Below are 15,412 nucleotides of genomic sequence, written 5' to 3' on the forward strand. Positions count from 1 at the left end.
TTCACTAAAAGCAGTTCTGGTTTAAACATAAGGACAGACCTGGAAACACTAAAGCTAAACTAAAGTGTTTAAGTCCAAACTTAAACACATCCTATAATCTGTCGAAAGTTTGAAAACTGCTGTTCAGATATTCCCCCATCCAGAGAGCCAGAAGTAGTTGCAGAGTTCAGTTCTCCGAGTACCAATTCACAACACTGCTTTGCTTTACCCTATCACATAACAATACAGGGGTATAGGTTGCGTTGTGACAATTAGAAAAATACCTCAAGGGATATGAAAGCAATGCAGCATTGTGTAGATCATATGTTAATATTGCTATGTTTTTGTGTCATCTTGGACTACTGCAGTAAAAAAAAAAAAAAAAAAAAAAAAGGAAAAAGCATTACTGCACCTTATCTTTAACTTCTGCAATTGTCATGCCAGTGGAAACAATAAGGGTTACTGGAATATAGTCTTCTGACTCCGCATCCTGCACACCAACCATCAATCTATAAACAAGAAAGCAGAACACTCTATGAGATTAATGCAATTTTTTTATCAACTTAGTGTTATTCAAATATGTTTTTTTTTCTTTTTCCAATCAGATAAAACACAAGAGAAGGCATGACGTTAATATATACAAATTAAAGTCTAAGAACAAGCAATAAAGTGAGTGTCCTTTGCCTGATCTCCTGCATCCCCCACCTGAAGGAGTCCTGAGGGTAGACATGGCTCTTGATGTTGACTGACACTTCAACAGAGAGCTGGGAAAGTTTCTTGCACAGCTCAGCTGCTTCTTCAGAGTCTCCACTGCTGATGGCTTCACCCAAGGAGAGAGCCAGCGCCTCTGCTGCAGGATCAGGAACAGTTTAACACGTTACGTGACTTATTTATGTTTAAATGAGTTTCTGAAATATGGGTTTGTCCAAGTGTTCTCTGTGCGCATAGGTTTCACTTTCACAACCCTCCATCAACACAGACTAAAAAATAAAAATAAAAAAATGCTGAATATGTAAGGGCCGACTAAGCTGTAGAGATTAGTTTGTATACGACTGATCTGTCTTACTTGCGCAATCTGCAGTGAAAATAAGTGGCTAATCATAAACCGATACCAAACCGGGACCGCAACAACACAGAGAAGAAGATTTAAGAAGTCAAATATCAAGGTTTAAATAATCAAAGGAAAATCAAAACAAAACTTACCTTCTTTTATGTTCCCTTTGGGTGAAGTTTCAGAAGCCATTATTGTCCCCCAGACGTCAGGTAACGCATGAATGACGCACACTTCACAAGCCGAACGGTAACTTTTATGTAGTGTCCAACCTTTAGTGTTTGAGTTGTAGCTGTTAGCTCCGCGTCCAAAGTCTCCTCCGCTTATCCACTTTCAGGTCACAGAGGAAGCAAATATAAGGGGGCTTACATGAGTTACTTCCTGCCTGATTTTGCCTTTATGACGATCTTACTTCTAAGCGCCTGTCATCTGAACGGAAAGTGAAACTGGATCAAATTCAGGAAGAGAATATTTAAAGGGATCTGCCTTTTCTCCCACGACTCACTCTCTAAGCTCACTCTTTGGTTTGAGGTTTTATTATAAAAAAAAAGTAATGACAACAACAGAACTTTAAAACAATACAGACAATGAAACCAGTGTTATGTTATTTACATTAGATTTTTTTTTTTCAAAGAAAGTCAAAGCTATGACACCAAAAATCCAGCAGATGGCAGCATCCTTCTAAATTGGAAAGTACTGGACAACAACTGCTCAACTCATGTTTTATGATAAATGAAAGTAAAACAAAACAATAACAAAAATGAAAAAAACATAAAAAAGGATTGAGATGCAGCTAGGATCGCTAAAAAATAAAAAATGATAGAGATTAAATTATCGCATAAAAAGATACATTTTGAGTAAAAATGAGAACTAAAAATGCAAACAAACCAATTAAGCACAATCCTTTTGTTGGTATTTTGGGAAATACCAAAAAGTAGTGTTAAGGAAATCACAAACCTATATATACACAGTGCTGGAATTGTATATTGTTCAATGGAATGTTATTCACTTATTTTGTTTTCTTTTTTAATAAAAACAGACCAAACTTGATATATTTTACAAGGATTTTCCCTTTAATTACAACTGCAAGTGCACATCTTGAGAATGAAATGTTTCAACAATCCTCTGTAAAGTAGTTCAATCTCAGTCACATTTCTTAAGTCATTCAGATGCTTATCCCTCCTTATTTTAAACGTGTTTATGTGTATCAATGTCCTTGCGTGATTTTGTAATTTTATTTTAACTTAACTTCTTCAAAAGAAGAGAAAACCAGGAGGGTATTTGTTTTGTTTTTTGTCCTTTTTTTTTATTATTATTTTTTTATTTTTTTTACTGAAGGTATCGAATCCAGATGCACGGCGCACTTAAACTGGCCAATCACCGCGGCTCCAGCAGGAGGGGCTGGCGACTCATTTCACCGGCTCATCTCAAAGTTGCAGAGCATCCTTTAATCCCCGCCTGCCTCTCTGTCTGACTCCTCTCTTACCTGCCCGTTCTGCCGCCGCTGCATCTCCTCCCCTTCTCTCCAGCCTGCGAGACTTTTTTACTGAAGCCTTCACCCCGATAAAGAAGTGCGGCTCGAAGCGTTTGGAAAGATGTTAGCTTGCGCCGAGATGATCACTATGTGCCTGCAGTCGGCCAAACAGAAGCATCTTCGGGCTCAGCAGCAACAGCAGCCGCTGCACAGCTCCGGACAGGGGCTTACTATCTTTCACGATGTAAGTGGAGATTTACTCGAACACAGCAAAAAGTCAAATTTTTTGCACTATGTTTCATGTTTTTTTTTTAATTTATAGTAGACCAATATCTGTTAAGGTTCAATAACAGATGTTATATATATATATATATATATATATATATATATATATATATATATATATATATATATATATATATATATATATATGTAAATAGAAACAGGAGGGTCTTGTGTGTGTGCTTGCGCGTGCTCGCGTGTGTGTTATTTTAAATAGGAACGAAGAAAGAGCTGCAGCTGCTGCCTCTGCATGATAAATTAAGCTCTCAGTTGGACAGTTTTAGGGGCTGCTGGAGGTTCTCCCCTTTTGACACACTGTCACACTTGTGCTTTCTGCAAAGGCTTTACCCAAATTACCTCAAAATGAAGTTGCTTTAAGTTTCATAAAATTCTTTTGGGAAGAAGTTTTCTGACCAAATTATTATTTTTTCCCCTGGAGGATGTTCTTATGTCCAATGCTATACAATCATCGCCTGAAGAGCTTAGACCTGTTTCTGCTCTTCCCAGGAGCCCTCAGCTAAAGCCATGCACAGACATGCTCATAGACAGTCCTGCTTCAAATGCTGCTTAAACAAATGTCACCTGCTGCCAGATTAACCTGCAATGCTGCCATAGAAACCGTCCATCTTGTTAAAGGCTTTCGGACCAGGGATGTTTCCAGATTTGAACTCTTACTATAGCTGACAGCTTTGAGTCCAGTCTATCATTATGACATTACCCATGGCAGCTTTTGGACAGTCATCTCTGTAAATTGGAAGCCATCAGCTTCTTTTAGTGCTGTGTAATTTCATTATTTCTGGAGGTTGAGTCTTCTGGATGTGTCGCTGATAAAACATTGTGCTTGAAGTGTTTGACAACAACTTGTGAAGGATATAATCCAAAACAAACAAAAAAATATCTTAATTCTCCACTGAAAATTAGATTTAATAGCAAAATATACAAACTAGCAAATAAAGTTAGAGCTATTACATTGGTCTACATACCTCTGATTAAAAGATTTCTTGTAATCCAGCACAAAGTGCCACTTTTAATGACTGCTGCAGTTTGAACTTTATTAATCCCTTTCCAAACAAGCACCCTTCTGCTACTTGCTACAAATGCATTACCAAACCTAAGCTTCTGGCAGCATTGGTGGAAAATCTTATCAAATCTTCATGGGCATAGGTCTCTGGGTTATTATTTTTTCCCAGATTGATTTGTATGCTGCTGCTCAATTCATCAGGCCTTACTGGTGGACAGTAAGGAATACCTTTGATCACTGCCCTGTTGCAAGGGTCAATGTTGTTCATGCTTCAGCTCCATCACAGACAGCATGGCATTTTCTTGTTGGGTTTTCTGATACTTCATTCAATTCATCTTGCCCTCGACACACCATAGATTTCTAGTGCCAGGAAAAGCAAAACAGCACCAGAACATTACTGTGCTGCTGCCACACAATATACTTTCCACTATCAAAAAAGTTAGAATTTTGATCCATCACTTCACAGAGCACAATCTCAAAAATACTTGTTTTATTCTGACAAACTTGGACCTGGTTTTTATTTTATTTATTTATTTTTTTTTTTGAGTGGAAGTGGCGTTATACTGGGAATTATGAAATGGAACCCTTCATTGTTTACTAAGAGCCTTATTGTGGAAGCTGAAACCTCAGTAGCTGCCGCCACCAAGTCCTGCTGCAGGCCTGTTGCAGTCAGTCAGAGGGTTGTGACCACTTGCTTTCTAAGGAATCTGGTAGCTGGCATCAAAACTTCTTTTTCCTCCACATCCATGTGATGTAACCACTGATCCTTTAATTTGCAACCTATGCTTTCAACCCTTTAGAACATGCGAGGTTCTTACTATCTTTAGGATTCCAATGCTCTCTGACCCTTCTGGAGAATTAGCTTGACTTTGTGAGGCTATTTCACTGTTCTTTAGTGAGTTATTGCAAAAAAACAAACAAACAAAAAAACAAAAAACAAAAAAAAAAAAACTGCTGTAATTGTCTTGGTTTTGATCTTAATACTTCCCTGTTCCTAGCTTAGCCCATCTTATTTGTTCTAGGGTTTGATGCATTAATTTCTAATGGTGCGCTATTTTGAGACAAGAAACAATTTCTCTAGAGTGGAAATATTTTTGCCTGTTGGGTATCCAGTTATTTTAAATTAACCGCAGTAAGATTTTGATTTGAGAGAGAGTTTTTGCTTTGAAAGCATATTGTGCAGTCTCTTGCTGTTGTACCTATCAAACCACTCAGTGTGAGACAGACTCTCCCCTGACTGTGAGATATGCTGAGGGTATAATTCATTTTATGCTTCGAGTAAAAGAAGCAAAAAAGTCTCTGGGGATGAATTATTGTGATATGTTTGGAGTTATTGTGAGGGTGGTACATACTTTTTTTGTTTTTTGTTTGCTACTGGGAATGATTGAACTGCAAAATATACTGATGTAAATGAAGGGAAAAAAAAAAACAAAAAAACATGTTTTCCCCAGAAAGCATTTTGATTGCGAGGATGATTGACTCTGTATTACACAAGTATTTATTGCCCCAAATTAAAATGTGATAAGAGCATCTGCAATAGGTCCATGGTGAGTCCTAATTACAGGATAATGAGCAATTACTAATGTCAAGGATGCGAGAATTATAGCATCTCAGAGATCATGCTTTGCTTCAAAAATGACGTATTTGAAGGCCAGAAACAATAAATGATGCTGGTGTGCGTAGGCTGTTTAGTCATTCTTAATGATTCTCTGCATCAAGAGGTTTGTTTCAGAGGTTTGCTGCAGATTGCCATCTCTTTTTTTCCCCTCACTTGTCCTTCACATCCCTTTTCCTACCCCCTTCTGATGTTAATCTCTCCTGCTGTGCTGGAGAAACAGTAAAACTATTACAGTTGACGATTTCTTATGGTAGTTTAGGAGCATACCAGTCACAGAGTCCTCGTTACAATCACCTTTTGCTCAGAACTGTTTATTTTTCATAAGCCACTGCACAGACAGAAGGCCCTGTGAGAAGCTGCTGTCTTAATTCCTGCCACCATGGCATCAAACCAACAGCGCGCTGGGAAGCAGGTCTGACCTTTTCCTGGGATTGCTGTAAATGATGCATTATCTACTCCTGACACTGGAAAAGCCCAAAGACACAGGCCACAACAAACAAGTTTAAAGGGTCCTGTTCTGCACTTAATTGAGCAGGAGGAAGGAACACTTTGATGGTAAAATGAAAAAAAAAGAAAGACACAATAAGAAGAGAAAAAAAAAAGATTCACAAAACAGAACTGGATGCCCAAAGGAAAAGCACTTAAAGTTATGTAATAACTGAAGAGGGATCACGTTATTATGCCACTGTGTTGTTTAAACAATAACTTTGATTAAATAAAAGAGAACTGCTTTGAAGGTACCTTTATGTCTAGACAGATAAGTAGGAAATAGTGAGATTGGTGTATTGGGAAGAGGTTGGAAATGACCAGAATCTTGTTATAAGTCAGGAATTGACATATGAAGGGCAGAAGTGCAGAGTTTGAGCTTGTTGACCTATGGAGAGTGAAAGTGAAGTGCAGGTTTGGCAGTTATTAATAACTTACAGGTTATGCCTGGCATGCTTGTCAGGCATGACCTCTGGCTATCAATGGAAATAAATAGCTCAGAGAAAGAGGAGCATAATCAATAGCTGAGAAAATATCAAATGCACTTTGGTCTGTATAGTCAGAATGTATGGAGCAAGACCTCTTCTAAATGAACTGGTCTGATGGTGTAAGGTCTTTCAAAGCATTGTCTCATTTATTTATGACCTTCAATCTTGACTGAAGTGCAATCTCATTTGCAGTGATGTAAAATGGTAAGATTTTAGAGCAACATACCTTCTTTTTTATTTTTTGTGTGATGATCTTCAATTTAATGACAAGAATGAATTTATCTCTATATTTTAAATGTTTTTGTTTCTTCTTGAATATTTTACCTCGTAGTACCTGTTGCGCTGTGGTACCTTGCTATCAATTCCGTTTTCTGCCCCACAAAGACAGTATCAAACTCACTGGAAAACAAAATCAAAACTGATTTATGCAGATCTGGGTAGATCTGTAAAAGGAAGCACAGGTGATACTGCTTCACTCACTGGAGACCTGGATACCAACTGACTGATTTGGAAATTGGATGCACACAAGCTGAAAAAAATTCAGGAAATTGAGAGAAAAGTCACATGGAGCCTTTGGCTGAAGGAACAAAAAATGGGTAGGAAGGGAAAACTAAGCAACACATGACTGAAATTGACTAAATTCAGCATGGGCAGCATCAGTTGTTCCCCAGGCTTTTCTTCAAGCAGCTGACTAACACCTTTTACAAGATCAAGAGTGAGGCATATTGTTGCACTTCTTTTGGGAGTCAATAAATGCCTTTCCCAGAGTTGGTGACTCATCTGTTCTGGAGCTGTTTGGCTGATTTGTGCTGATATGTGTCAAGCAAGTTTATTATCTTCAATCTTTAAAAAGCCACGCTTATTCAGATGATGCAATGGGTAGAGGTGTTTAAAGAAGAGGATATTACACATTTCGTGGGACAATGCATTTGTTTATGTATTTATAGTGTATATTCAGTATCCTGTCTAGAGTCAGCATTTTATTGTAGTCCTCATTTGGATCCTGTTTTTGCCTTTAGAACTTCCTTATTTATTTGACATAAATTCAACAAGGTGTCTGAAACATTCATCAGACAGTTGAGTCCATATGGACATAACAGCAACAAAAAAGACTTTTAAAGATATGGACTTTAAAAAAAAAGTAATACATTGTCTTATTTTTTTTTTTCTTATTTATTCTGGCCATACAAAACAAGACAATGTGGTTGACAGAGTAATTATTTCTTTTGGCATGTGCTTCTTCAAACTGAGCTGGCCTTGGTATTCTATGAATTCCCCTCTGATCCCCAGCACAGGCTTTACGCCAAAGGTAACTGCAGAAGTCAGCAGACAAGAGAGGTGAAAATTCTGCTCCAAAACATAATTTCGCAACCATGCTACTATTTGCCATTTAGAAGTCAACTAGAAAAAATCCCAACGCTAAAATCCTAGGAGTTGGGGCTCTGCATTATTAGCGTTGCCAAATTGGACAAGCTTTGGCCAATAAGTCAAGCTTTTCTGCTGGAACTGGAACAAAAACAACAGTCCAGAGAAATAGCATAGTCATGCTGGAACTGTAGCTCTGCTTAACTATGCATAGAGGCAATAATCGCTGCCAATCTCTGACCAGCAAAAGAGTGGTTACGTTGGCAGTCTCTTTGTAGCAAAACATATCTTGAAAGACTGTCTAAGTGTATGCAAATATCACTCAGTTCTGCCTTAATGCTTTACTCTAAGTATAAAGCCAGGCATAAATTGACCTTGAAAGCAAAAACACAGAGCCATTCAAAAAAAGGTTTCTATGTGCATGTTCTATGTTTTTTTTTTTAAGATGACAGATCTATTTAAGCGACACTCATTCTACTCTTTAAAAAGCCCTTTTTTCTGTTACAAAAAAAGCAAGCACTCAGCTGAAGCATTGCACACGCTGCTGCTAATTATAAGCATTGCACCACTGAGTCCCCCAATGGGAAGAGAGTGAAGAGAAACTAAGGCATCTGGAATACAATTACTTAGAATTGTCCATACCCTGTGCAAGACTGTTTTATTTACAAGGTTACTTCTTAATTAAAAAAATCCCACAAATTAGCATATCATAGGGTTATTAACATTAAGATATTAAATTAAGAAGAACTGAAGCAAACTGACAATCTCCCAGATCATATATGTAGGTCCCTTTCGGATGGTTTTGTGGAACATGCAAAATAAATTTTGATACTGAACTGTAAGTAGTTCAAGTAAAAATTGAAATATTGTAGAAATCGTCCGTTTGTGAATGTGATCTGGATTTTCACAAACAATTTCAGTTTAATTCACTCTTTACATTGATGATCAATATGAAAGAAATAAAACAGAGACTGTGTTGGCTGCAATAGCTTCCCAGTTGCCAGTGAAATATAAGCTGTTTAAGATTTTGTAGCCATAATAAGTCAAGGAGACCTTTAGAAATAAATGATAAAGCTACAAAGGGTAAAGTGGTGCTAGGTCATTACATAATTTTAAGTTAATATATGAAGAGATTATATTGTTGCTTTCAAAACAATAAAAAAACGTTGTTTTGTTTTGCTTTACACTAACAATTAATTATTGAATTTAGGGTGAATTTCTGTGGAACTATTAAAGTTGTACCCCTTCAGTATATAACTGGATGCTTTCAGTTTAAGAATGCACTGACCTTGTAAAACAAAGAATTCAGAAAAAAATAACTTGGGAAAAAAATGAATCTGGAAAAGAATAAAACAAATTTCAGAGTCTTATATAGGAATGATACTAGCCTTTTTTCACTGCTCTTTTGCAGTTTCACAAATTTTATTTTAATTGTTTACCTTCAGTTTAATTTAATTTAATAAATTAAAAAGGGGTGCTTTTACTTGAGTGTTGTTATTTTAACATACATTTTTTTTATATCAGCTTAAGTGTCTGAGACAATGTTGAACATATTGCATTTTATTTGTATAGTTTGTCAACATTTCACAGATTGATACTAATCTTTTTATGGCCTAAAATAATTGTTGCATGCTTTTTTTAAGAGCTTTGATTCAATTTGGAGGACTCATAATAAAACATGATCACAATTTTACAGTAAAAATAAGAAGGATAATCTGATATTTTTTGTCAAAACACAATTTGTCTATTAATTAACATTTGAGTCAGGCAGTAGCGCAGTGCCACTCAATTTTAGTCCACAGACAGAAAAGCGGCTGACTGCTCCAACACTTCCTCTAGACCTTTTTCAAAGCTGACAATTTGGTGTTCCACATCAGAAAAAACACATTTGTGTAATTGATAAAACCAATGATGCTGCTGTTGAATTTATTTGAAACACTTGAGGAAACAGTGTGCGCGGTCTCATGGTTCCGGAACTGACATTCAGCCTGTGTTCTTCCAATATACAAGTGGTTTTGTAACCACGTGGCGTTTTCTCTAAGAAACAGCAAGCTTACTTACAGTGTCTAAAGCATACACTGTATGTATAGAATAACAACATGTCCAATTATCAAATTCCCCTGGCTAAAGCTACTCTTTTATATTAAAATGCATGCCTGCAGTAGTATGTGAGGACAGAAGCCTGTGTCTCTGACAGGCTAGTCTGCAGTAAGGAGAACCTGCAGGGATGTGTGCTGGCACCGTTCCTGTTCCCCCTCTACAGTGCAGACTTCTCCCTGAACTCCCCAGGCTACCATTTGCAAAAGTTCTGTGATAACTTTGCCATAGATAACTTCATCATCGGTGAGGAGAACTTAGAGTACGACCAGTGGACACAGCACTTGTGGACCGGTGCCACTTAAGGGAAAACTAAGGAGCTTGTGATAGATTTCTGCAGGCACAGACTGCCTGTCAACACACTGACAGGTGAACATCTGTAAAACTGATATTGTAATAATAGTTTCTTATAAAAAGTCTCAACACTGATGCTCTTTGCAGAAAGGGTGCATAGGGTGCACCCAAAGGTTTTTTTTTTTTGACTTTTTGTTTGCACCAGCCTTCTTATATGGTGTATTGCAGTGGGGTAGCAGCTTATCTACATTTGAGAGGATGTTGGTAGATGAGCTCACATAAAGACTAGCTCTCTGTGCTAGGTTGCCTCTTTGGCTTAGTTCAGGTGGTGGGACTCATAAGAAGATTGCTGTTGAAAAATACTTGAAGCTGTTCCAGAAATGAGAACTGTGTCAGTGACAAACGGCTGCATCCAGGTGCACAAAGGAGCATTCTCACAGATCCTTCTTCCCAGCAGCTGTTACAGTCAATTACTATAATTTCTCCCAATTAACTCAAATTTAATGTTTTTTTTAATGTCCCTACTGTTATTTCAACAGTTTTCCCAGGTGGTTATGTACTCCAGCATATTCTGGGAGGTTGAATATGAGCAGTTTAATACGGATGAGGCACCAGCAGGACAAAAGCAAATGGCCCCTTTGCCGCATTGTGGCCTTGTGCTGCCCCTGAAATGACTGTTTACTCCAGAAGCGATGATTGTTTGTCCCATTTTGAAGATTCTCCGTTTCAGCTGCCATTGCCATTAAATATGACTCACTCACTCTCACACACTCACATGCACAGTCATTATAAAAGCTTATGTAAATGTTCCTGTTTTGGTTATCCTTCTAATGAATGCATAAATGATTTAGATATTTAAATGGCAATTATTTAGTCGATATCAAACATTGGATTACATTTTCCCAGATTATTTATAACCGTTTAGTGGACAAATTCCTCATAGGGCCTTGACTAAAACTAATGGCTTTATCCTTTCTGCTTTTTCAGATTTTCCGCAGAGCTGACAAAAATGGTGAGTAAATATGTTTAGTGAGGATTTGAATTGCCTCAATTGTTTGTTTTTTTTGTTTTTGTTTTTTTTGAGATGTTTAATTTGTGATAAAGCCTCAGTGATAAATTGGAGCAAAACAAGCAGTTTGCATGAATGACACACAGCAACTTATTTTTCATTCATCTCATGCTTCAATTAGCTATCTAATCCAATTAAAATTTAGCTAAGGCTGTGGATTTAAGCCTAGGAAAAGATTGAAAAATTGTCTCATAAAATAAAATGCTTTCATATGTATTGACAGAATATTAATCCATTAATCTAATCTATACTTTTGCTGCAGAAAGTAGAGGGTATATTTAGCATTTCATTTTCAGATTCTTCATGCTAAATCCAGTGGCGTAATCTCACTATGCACGCACACACACACAACTTACTTCAAGCCTTGCCTCCAGTCTCCCACTGCTGTGACTACAGCCTAAAAAACTCCTAATCTTATGTCCAGCCAGCCCAAAACTGTAAGCTGTCTCCATCTAGCCACCCGCTTGAACATTTTCTGGAGGCGTCTCTGGCAAAATCTGGTGCTACTTAATGTCAAATCCCATGCGGAGATCAAAATAAATATTAAACATCGTAAAAGCTTTTACACAACCAAAGATCCTTCAGTAAACTTTTAAGACAACACTTTCTGCACAGCTAACGGACCTGACATTTTACTTTTTTGCAATCACATCAAAGTGTACAGAAGTTTCCTGTAGCAACCATTTTGTCTCAGTAAACCCTGGAAATGATTTCACTGCTCTACATCTTAAGTCTGTGAGTTTTCTTGAAATAACATTACTTTTTTTATTTTTTGTTATATCATTCTCTCACACTTTTCAATTGTTTTCCATGAAGTTGCATTTACTGAACACAACAGATCACAGTAAATTGAATTAACTTTTGTCTGTTATTGGGTCATACTCTTTATATATTTTTTTATTGCTTTGATGTGTGATGCATGAGATATCAAATCAGACTGTGACTAAATCAGGAGAAATTATGTCATCATTTTTATCTTAGCATTCAGTTTAAATAGGTAGGCTAATCTCTTGCTGCAGTAAGAGCCATTCTGTTTCCCATGCTTTTGTTGTGCAATATTGGCTCACCCAGAAAGATATTTATTCATCTCTAATAACTGATGAAATAGGGTGCCAAAGCAAATCAAGGGGAGGGAAGTGTAGCCGTCATCACGGGACATTGTTTTGTTCGCACTCCAAAGAGTCTGTAATCATTGTGCCTCTAAACAACAATTGCTTCTCGATAGCATTAACAATGCTTAAGAAAGACATTCTGAATGATGCATTGCTCTGATTCTTTCAACCAAATGCATTCACTGTTAGATTTTTTATTATAATGAACTCAGCAGAGATAAGTCATCACTAAACCAGCTGCACAAGAAGGAAAGGGAAGGAGAACCATAAATGCTAAAAGCAAAACACACAAAAAATGTACCGTCCCACATTCAGTGGTCTATATTCCTCAGTATTAAATACAACTGGGAATAGACTAAAAATATAATGTAAAAGAAAATGATTGGCTTTGTTTTCCCTCAGAACTGTGATCCAATTAACTATCTGTGAGATTGACAGATTTGATTGTTTGTGGATCTTTTTAATAGCGAAGAAACTGCATGCATAACTTTTGTGAGCCCATAAGAAGAAGATTTTGATGTTACAATAATTTTGCAAAAAAAAAAAAAAAAGAGATAAAATAAAAATCCTCCTCTTTAAGTAATAGAATGGTCTTAACTTTCTATATTACACTTCTTGTATTTATCAGTTCATGCATAATATATATTTTAACACTTTTGTTCAGAATTATGAGAGGTAACTATGTTTGCAGAGGGGCAGCTGTTGAGAGCATGCAGCTCAGTAAACAGCATCTGTCACAGCTTTTTCATTCAACATACTCACTCGTTAATGCAAGTGATTTATTTGCATACCAGTTCAGTAATTGATTTAACTTTAGTACTAATATGACATCTGTTATTGTTTGTAAATTAACTACTTTAAAGGATTCTCAGTACAAGAATCTCATATAGATTCCTGACCGGAGAATCAGCTTTCATCAGTCAATGTTCAGCCCAAAATCTTTAAACGGTCAAGGATCAGTAAACTGATATTGTTTTAACCTAACAGATTCAAGGTTTTCTGCATCATTGCTTTCTCAAGCAGGTAGTAGGGCTCAACAAACAGATATATATGACAGCTGAAATTTCTTCTCATCTCATATTTTCCCTGATCTGAAGAGAAAAATGCCAGTCAGCTTCAGACCACAAGTACAAAAGATTGCTGAAAACAGAATGTAAAAGTAGCACACGGCTGTAAGTGAGGCTTCGGAAAGTAAAAAAAAAAAAATAAAAAATTACCTCAGATTTTCTCACAGATGGGCTTGTGAAACATCCCAAGTAGGACATTGATGCTAAGAATACCAGTAATAGCTTGAGTATGCAGAGATCCATAGAAGCTTACCATAAAGAAACCAAAGCCATCTCTCTTAGCAATGCCGGTTGCTACTGAAGCGTTGGTGGGGAATTTATAAACCACTTAGGAGAGCCTGCATTGGGACTAACCTTTGAAGGGATACCAGCATGGCCTACTTTGTGCCCTACTTTGCAGGACATCACAACTTTCTTATTTTGTTTCTTGTTTACTCTAAAGGTTTTGAGATATTTCTTTAAAGTAAGCCAACTTTTTTTTAACTTCAGGAGCGCAGATGCCACACAGGGGCTCTGCTTAAGAACCGACAGAGCATTAGAAGATTTCTGCTTTGGATTATTCCTAGGCTGTTTGCTTCATATAGATTTTGCACAGCTGTGATGCACAGTGAAAACTCCCATTCATGGTCAGAGCATCTATGACTGTTTTAAAAAAGACTGCTGTACCATTTTTTTAAACTTTAAAGTTACTATGACTTGTGATATTTAGTTCTATGGCTGAATTTTTAAAAAATTCCTTAACCAATCTTCTTCATCCTAACTCAAATTGAGAATGTTTACTTCTTAGCAAGTATTGTGTTGTGGATACATAAACAAATATCACATTCAGTGGAGGGTGATAATGCCACAAAAGTCATGTTAAGGTCTGCCTGTGAGTGTTTTTGGACCTGGTGAGCTCATGTGTCAATGGGTCACACATGAATGATTTATTCATTTCAAGGCATCAGCTGGCATTTGAAATGTGAATCTGTTCCCTATCCGAATCTGCTTTAAACAGATTCAACTTGATGGAAGCAAAGGACATTTTAGTGAACGTACCTTTTTCACTATTTAAAAAGAAATTTAGTTCTGCTCTTTGGGGCTGTTATAGTAGAAATACAGAATTTCTTCTGGATGTGACAATTGAATTCTTCCTCAAGTACAAACATTATTTGATTTGACTGAAAATTCAGGGTATTATGTAACTTTACACATTCCAAATTTGTGCCAGGAGATCAAACTCAGCAACAATTCTAAAATGAAAGTCTTTATTTATATACTGTAATCTGTGATTTTATGCTACTTTTGGCCCCTCCTTTTGAATGTCATTATATGGCCAGTTTCATTGTGGATGGTGATACTCTTCAGTTGTCATCCTCAAGCATATTAAAAGCATAATTTTTCCTCAAGTCAATATGGACATTTCTCACCAGAACACATTCACAATCCACTTTTTATTCCAGTTTAATTGCTGCACCCCTGCAGAGGGCTTGTACCAAATCATAGACCTATTAAAAACAGACTAATTCTGAAGACTGATGCTTTTGCATATTTTTCTTACTGGAAACCTCCCCCTTTTGACATATGAAGACATATATCCTAGAACTGTCAAGGCTTCCTCTGAGTGTCACTTTTGAGAATCCTGCTGTCTGTCTATCTTGGCACTCCAAATATAGGAATCTTTCCAAATATGACACAAGGAGAGACATGTGGAGAGATCTTTGGTTTCACAGTCTGTAAGCCACAGTACAGATGGTGTAAAGATATAAGTAATCAGCACAAACTGTGCATAAATGGTGGGAAAAAAAAGCCAGTGCTAGACAGGGAAGTTAGAAAGTAATGTGTGAAAGTATTCTGCTGAAAATGTCCAGTGCTAAATATTTATCTAAGAAGGAGGGACTTTGAGATTAATAAAATATATTATTTTGCTTCACATTAAATGTTTATTTGTTTTTTCTAAGAAAATAAACACTGTAAAAAAAAAAATACAATTCTGGCCCTGCAAGGATATGTATGTTAGATAATGGATG

At 36.8% G+C, this 15,412-nt stretch overlaps 2 protein-coding genes across 3 annotated transcripts in view; one reads left to right on the forward strand and one right to left on the reverse strand.

The window, feature by feature from the left end:
* rbck1 (RanBP-type and C3HC4-type zinc finger containing 1) overlaps positions 1–1,504 on the reverse strand; it is a 20,278-nt gene extending 18,774 nt beyond the window's left edge. For both annotated transcript variants that reach the window (XR_001425078.1, XM_015033320.1), the window contains exons 1-3: positions 1,183–1,504; positions 685–829; positions 392–488 (exon numbers count right to left, since the gene is read on the reverse strand). Coding sequence is in view for 1 of the 2 variants with exons in the window: in XM_015033320.1 (XP_014888806.1) it covers positions 392–488; positions 685–829; positions 1,183–1,222 (282 nt within the window). In the remaining variant the exon portion in view is untranslated. The remainder of the gene's footprint in view (positions 1–391; positions 489–684; positions 830–1,182) is intronic.
* Positions 1,505–2,453: 949 nt separating this feature from the next.
* Positions 2,454–15,412, forward strand: part of necab3 (N-terminal EF-hand calcium binding protein 3) — a 34,749-nt gene continuing 21,790 nt past the window's right edge. Inside the window, exons 1-2 of the mRNA XM_015033321.1 lie at positions 2,454–2,748; positions 11,143–11,167. Coding sequence (XP_014888807.1) covers positions 2,626–2,748; positions 11,143–11,167 — 148 coding nt within the window. The 5' untranslated portion in view covers positions 2,454–2,625. The remainder of the gene's footprint in view (positions 2,749–11,142; positions 11,168–15,412) is intronic.

This window comes from Poecilia latipinna, unplaced genomic scaffold, assembly GCF_001443285.1.
Source record: "Poecilia latipinna isolate Pla-1442-1.1 unplaced genomic scaffold, P_latipinna-1.0 Scaffold264, whole genome shotgun sequence".
NCBI classification, from domain to species: domain Eukaryota; kingdom Metazoa; phylum Chordata; class Actinopteri; order Cyprinodontiformes; family Poeciliidae; genus Poecilia; species Poecilia latipinna.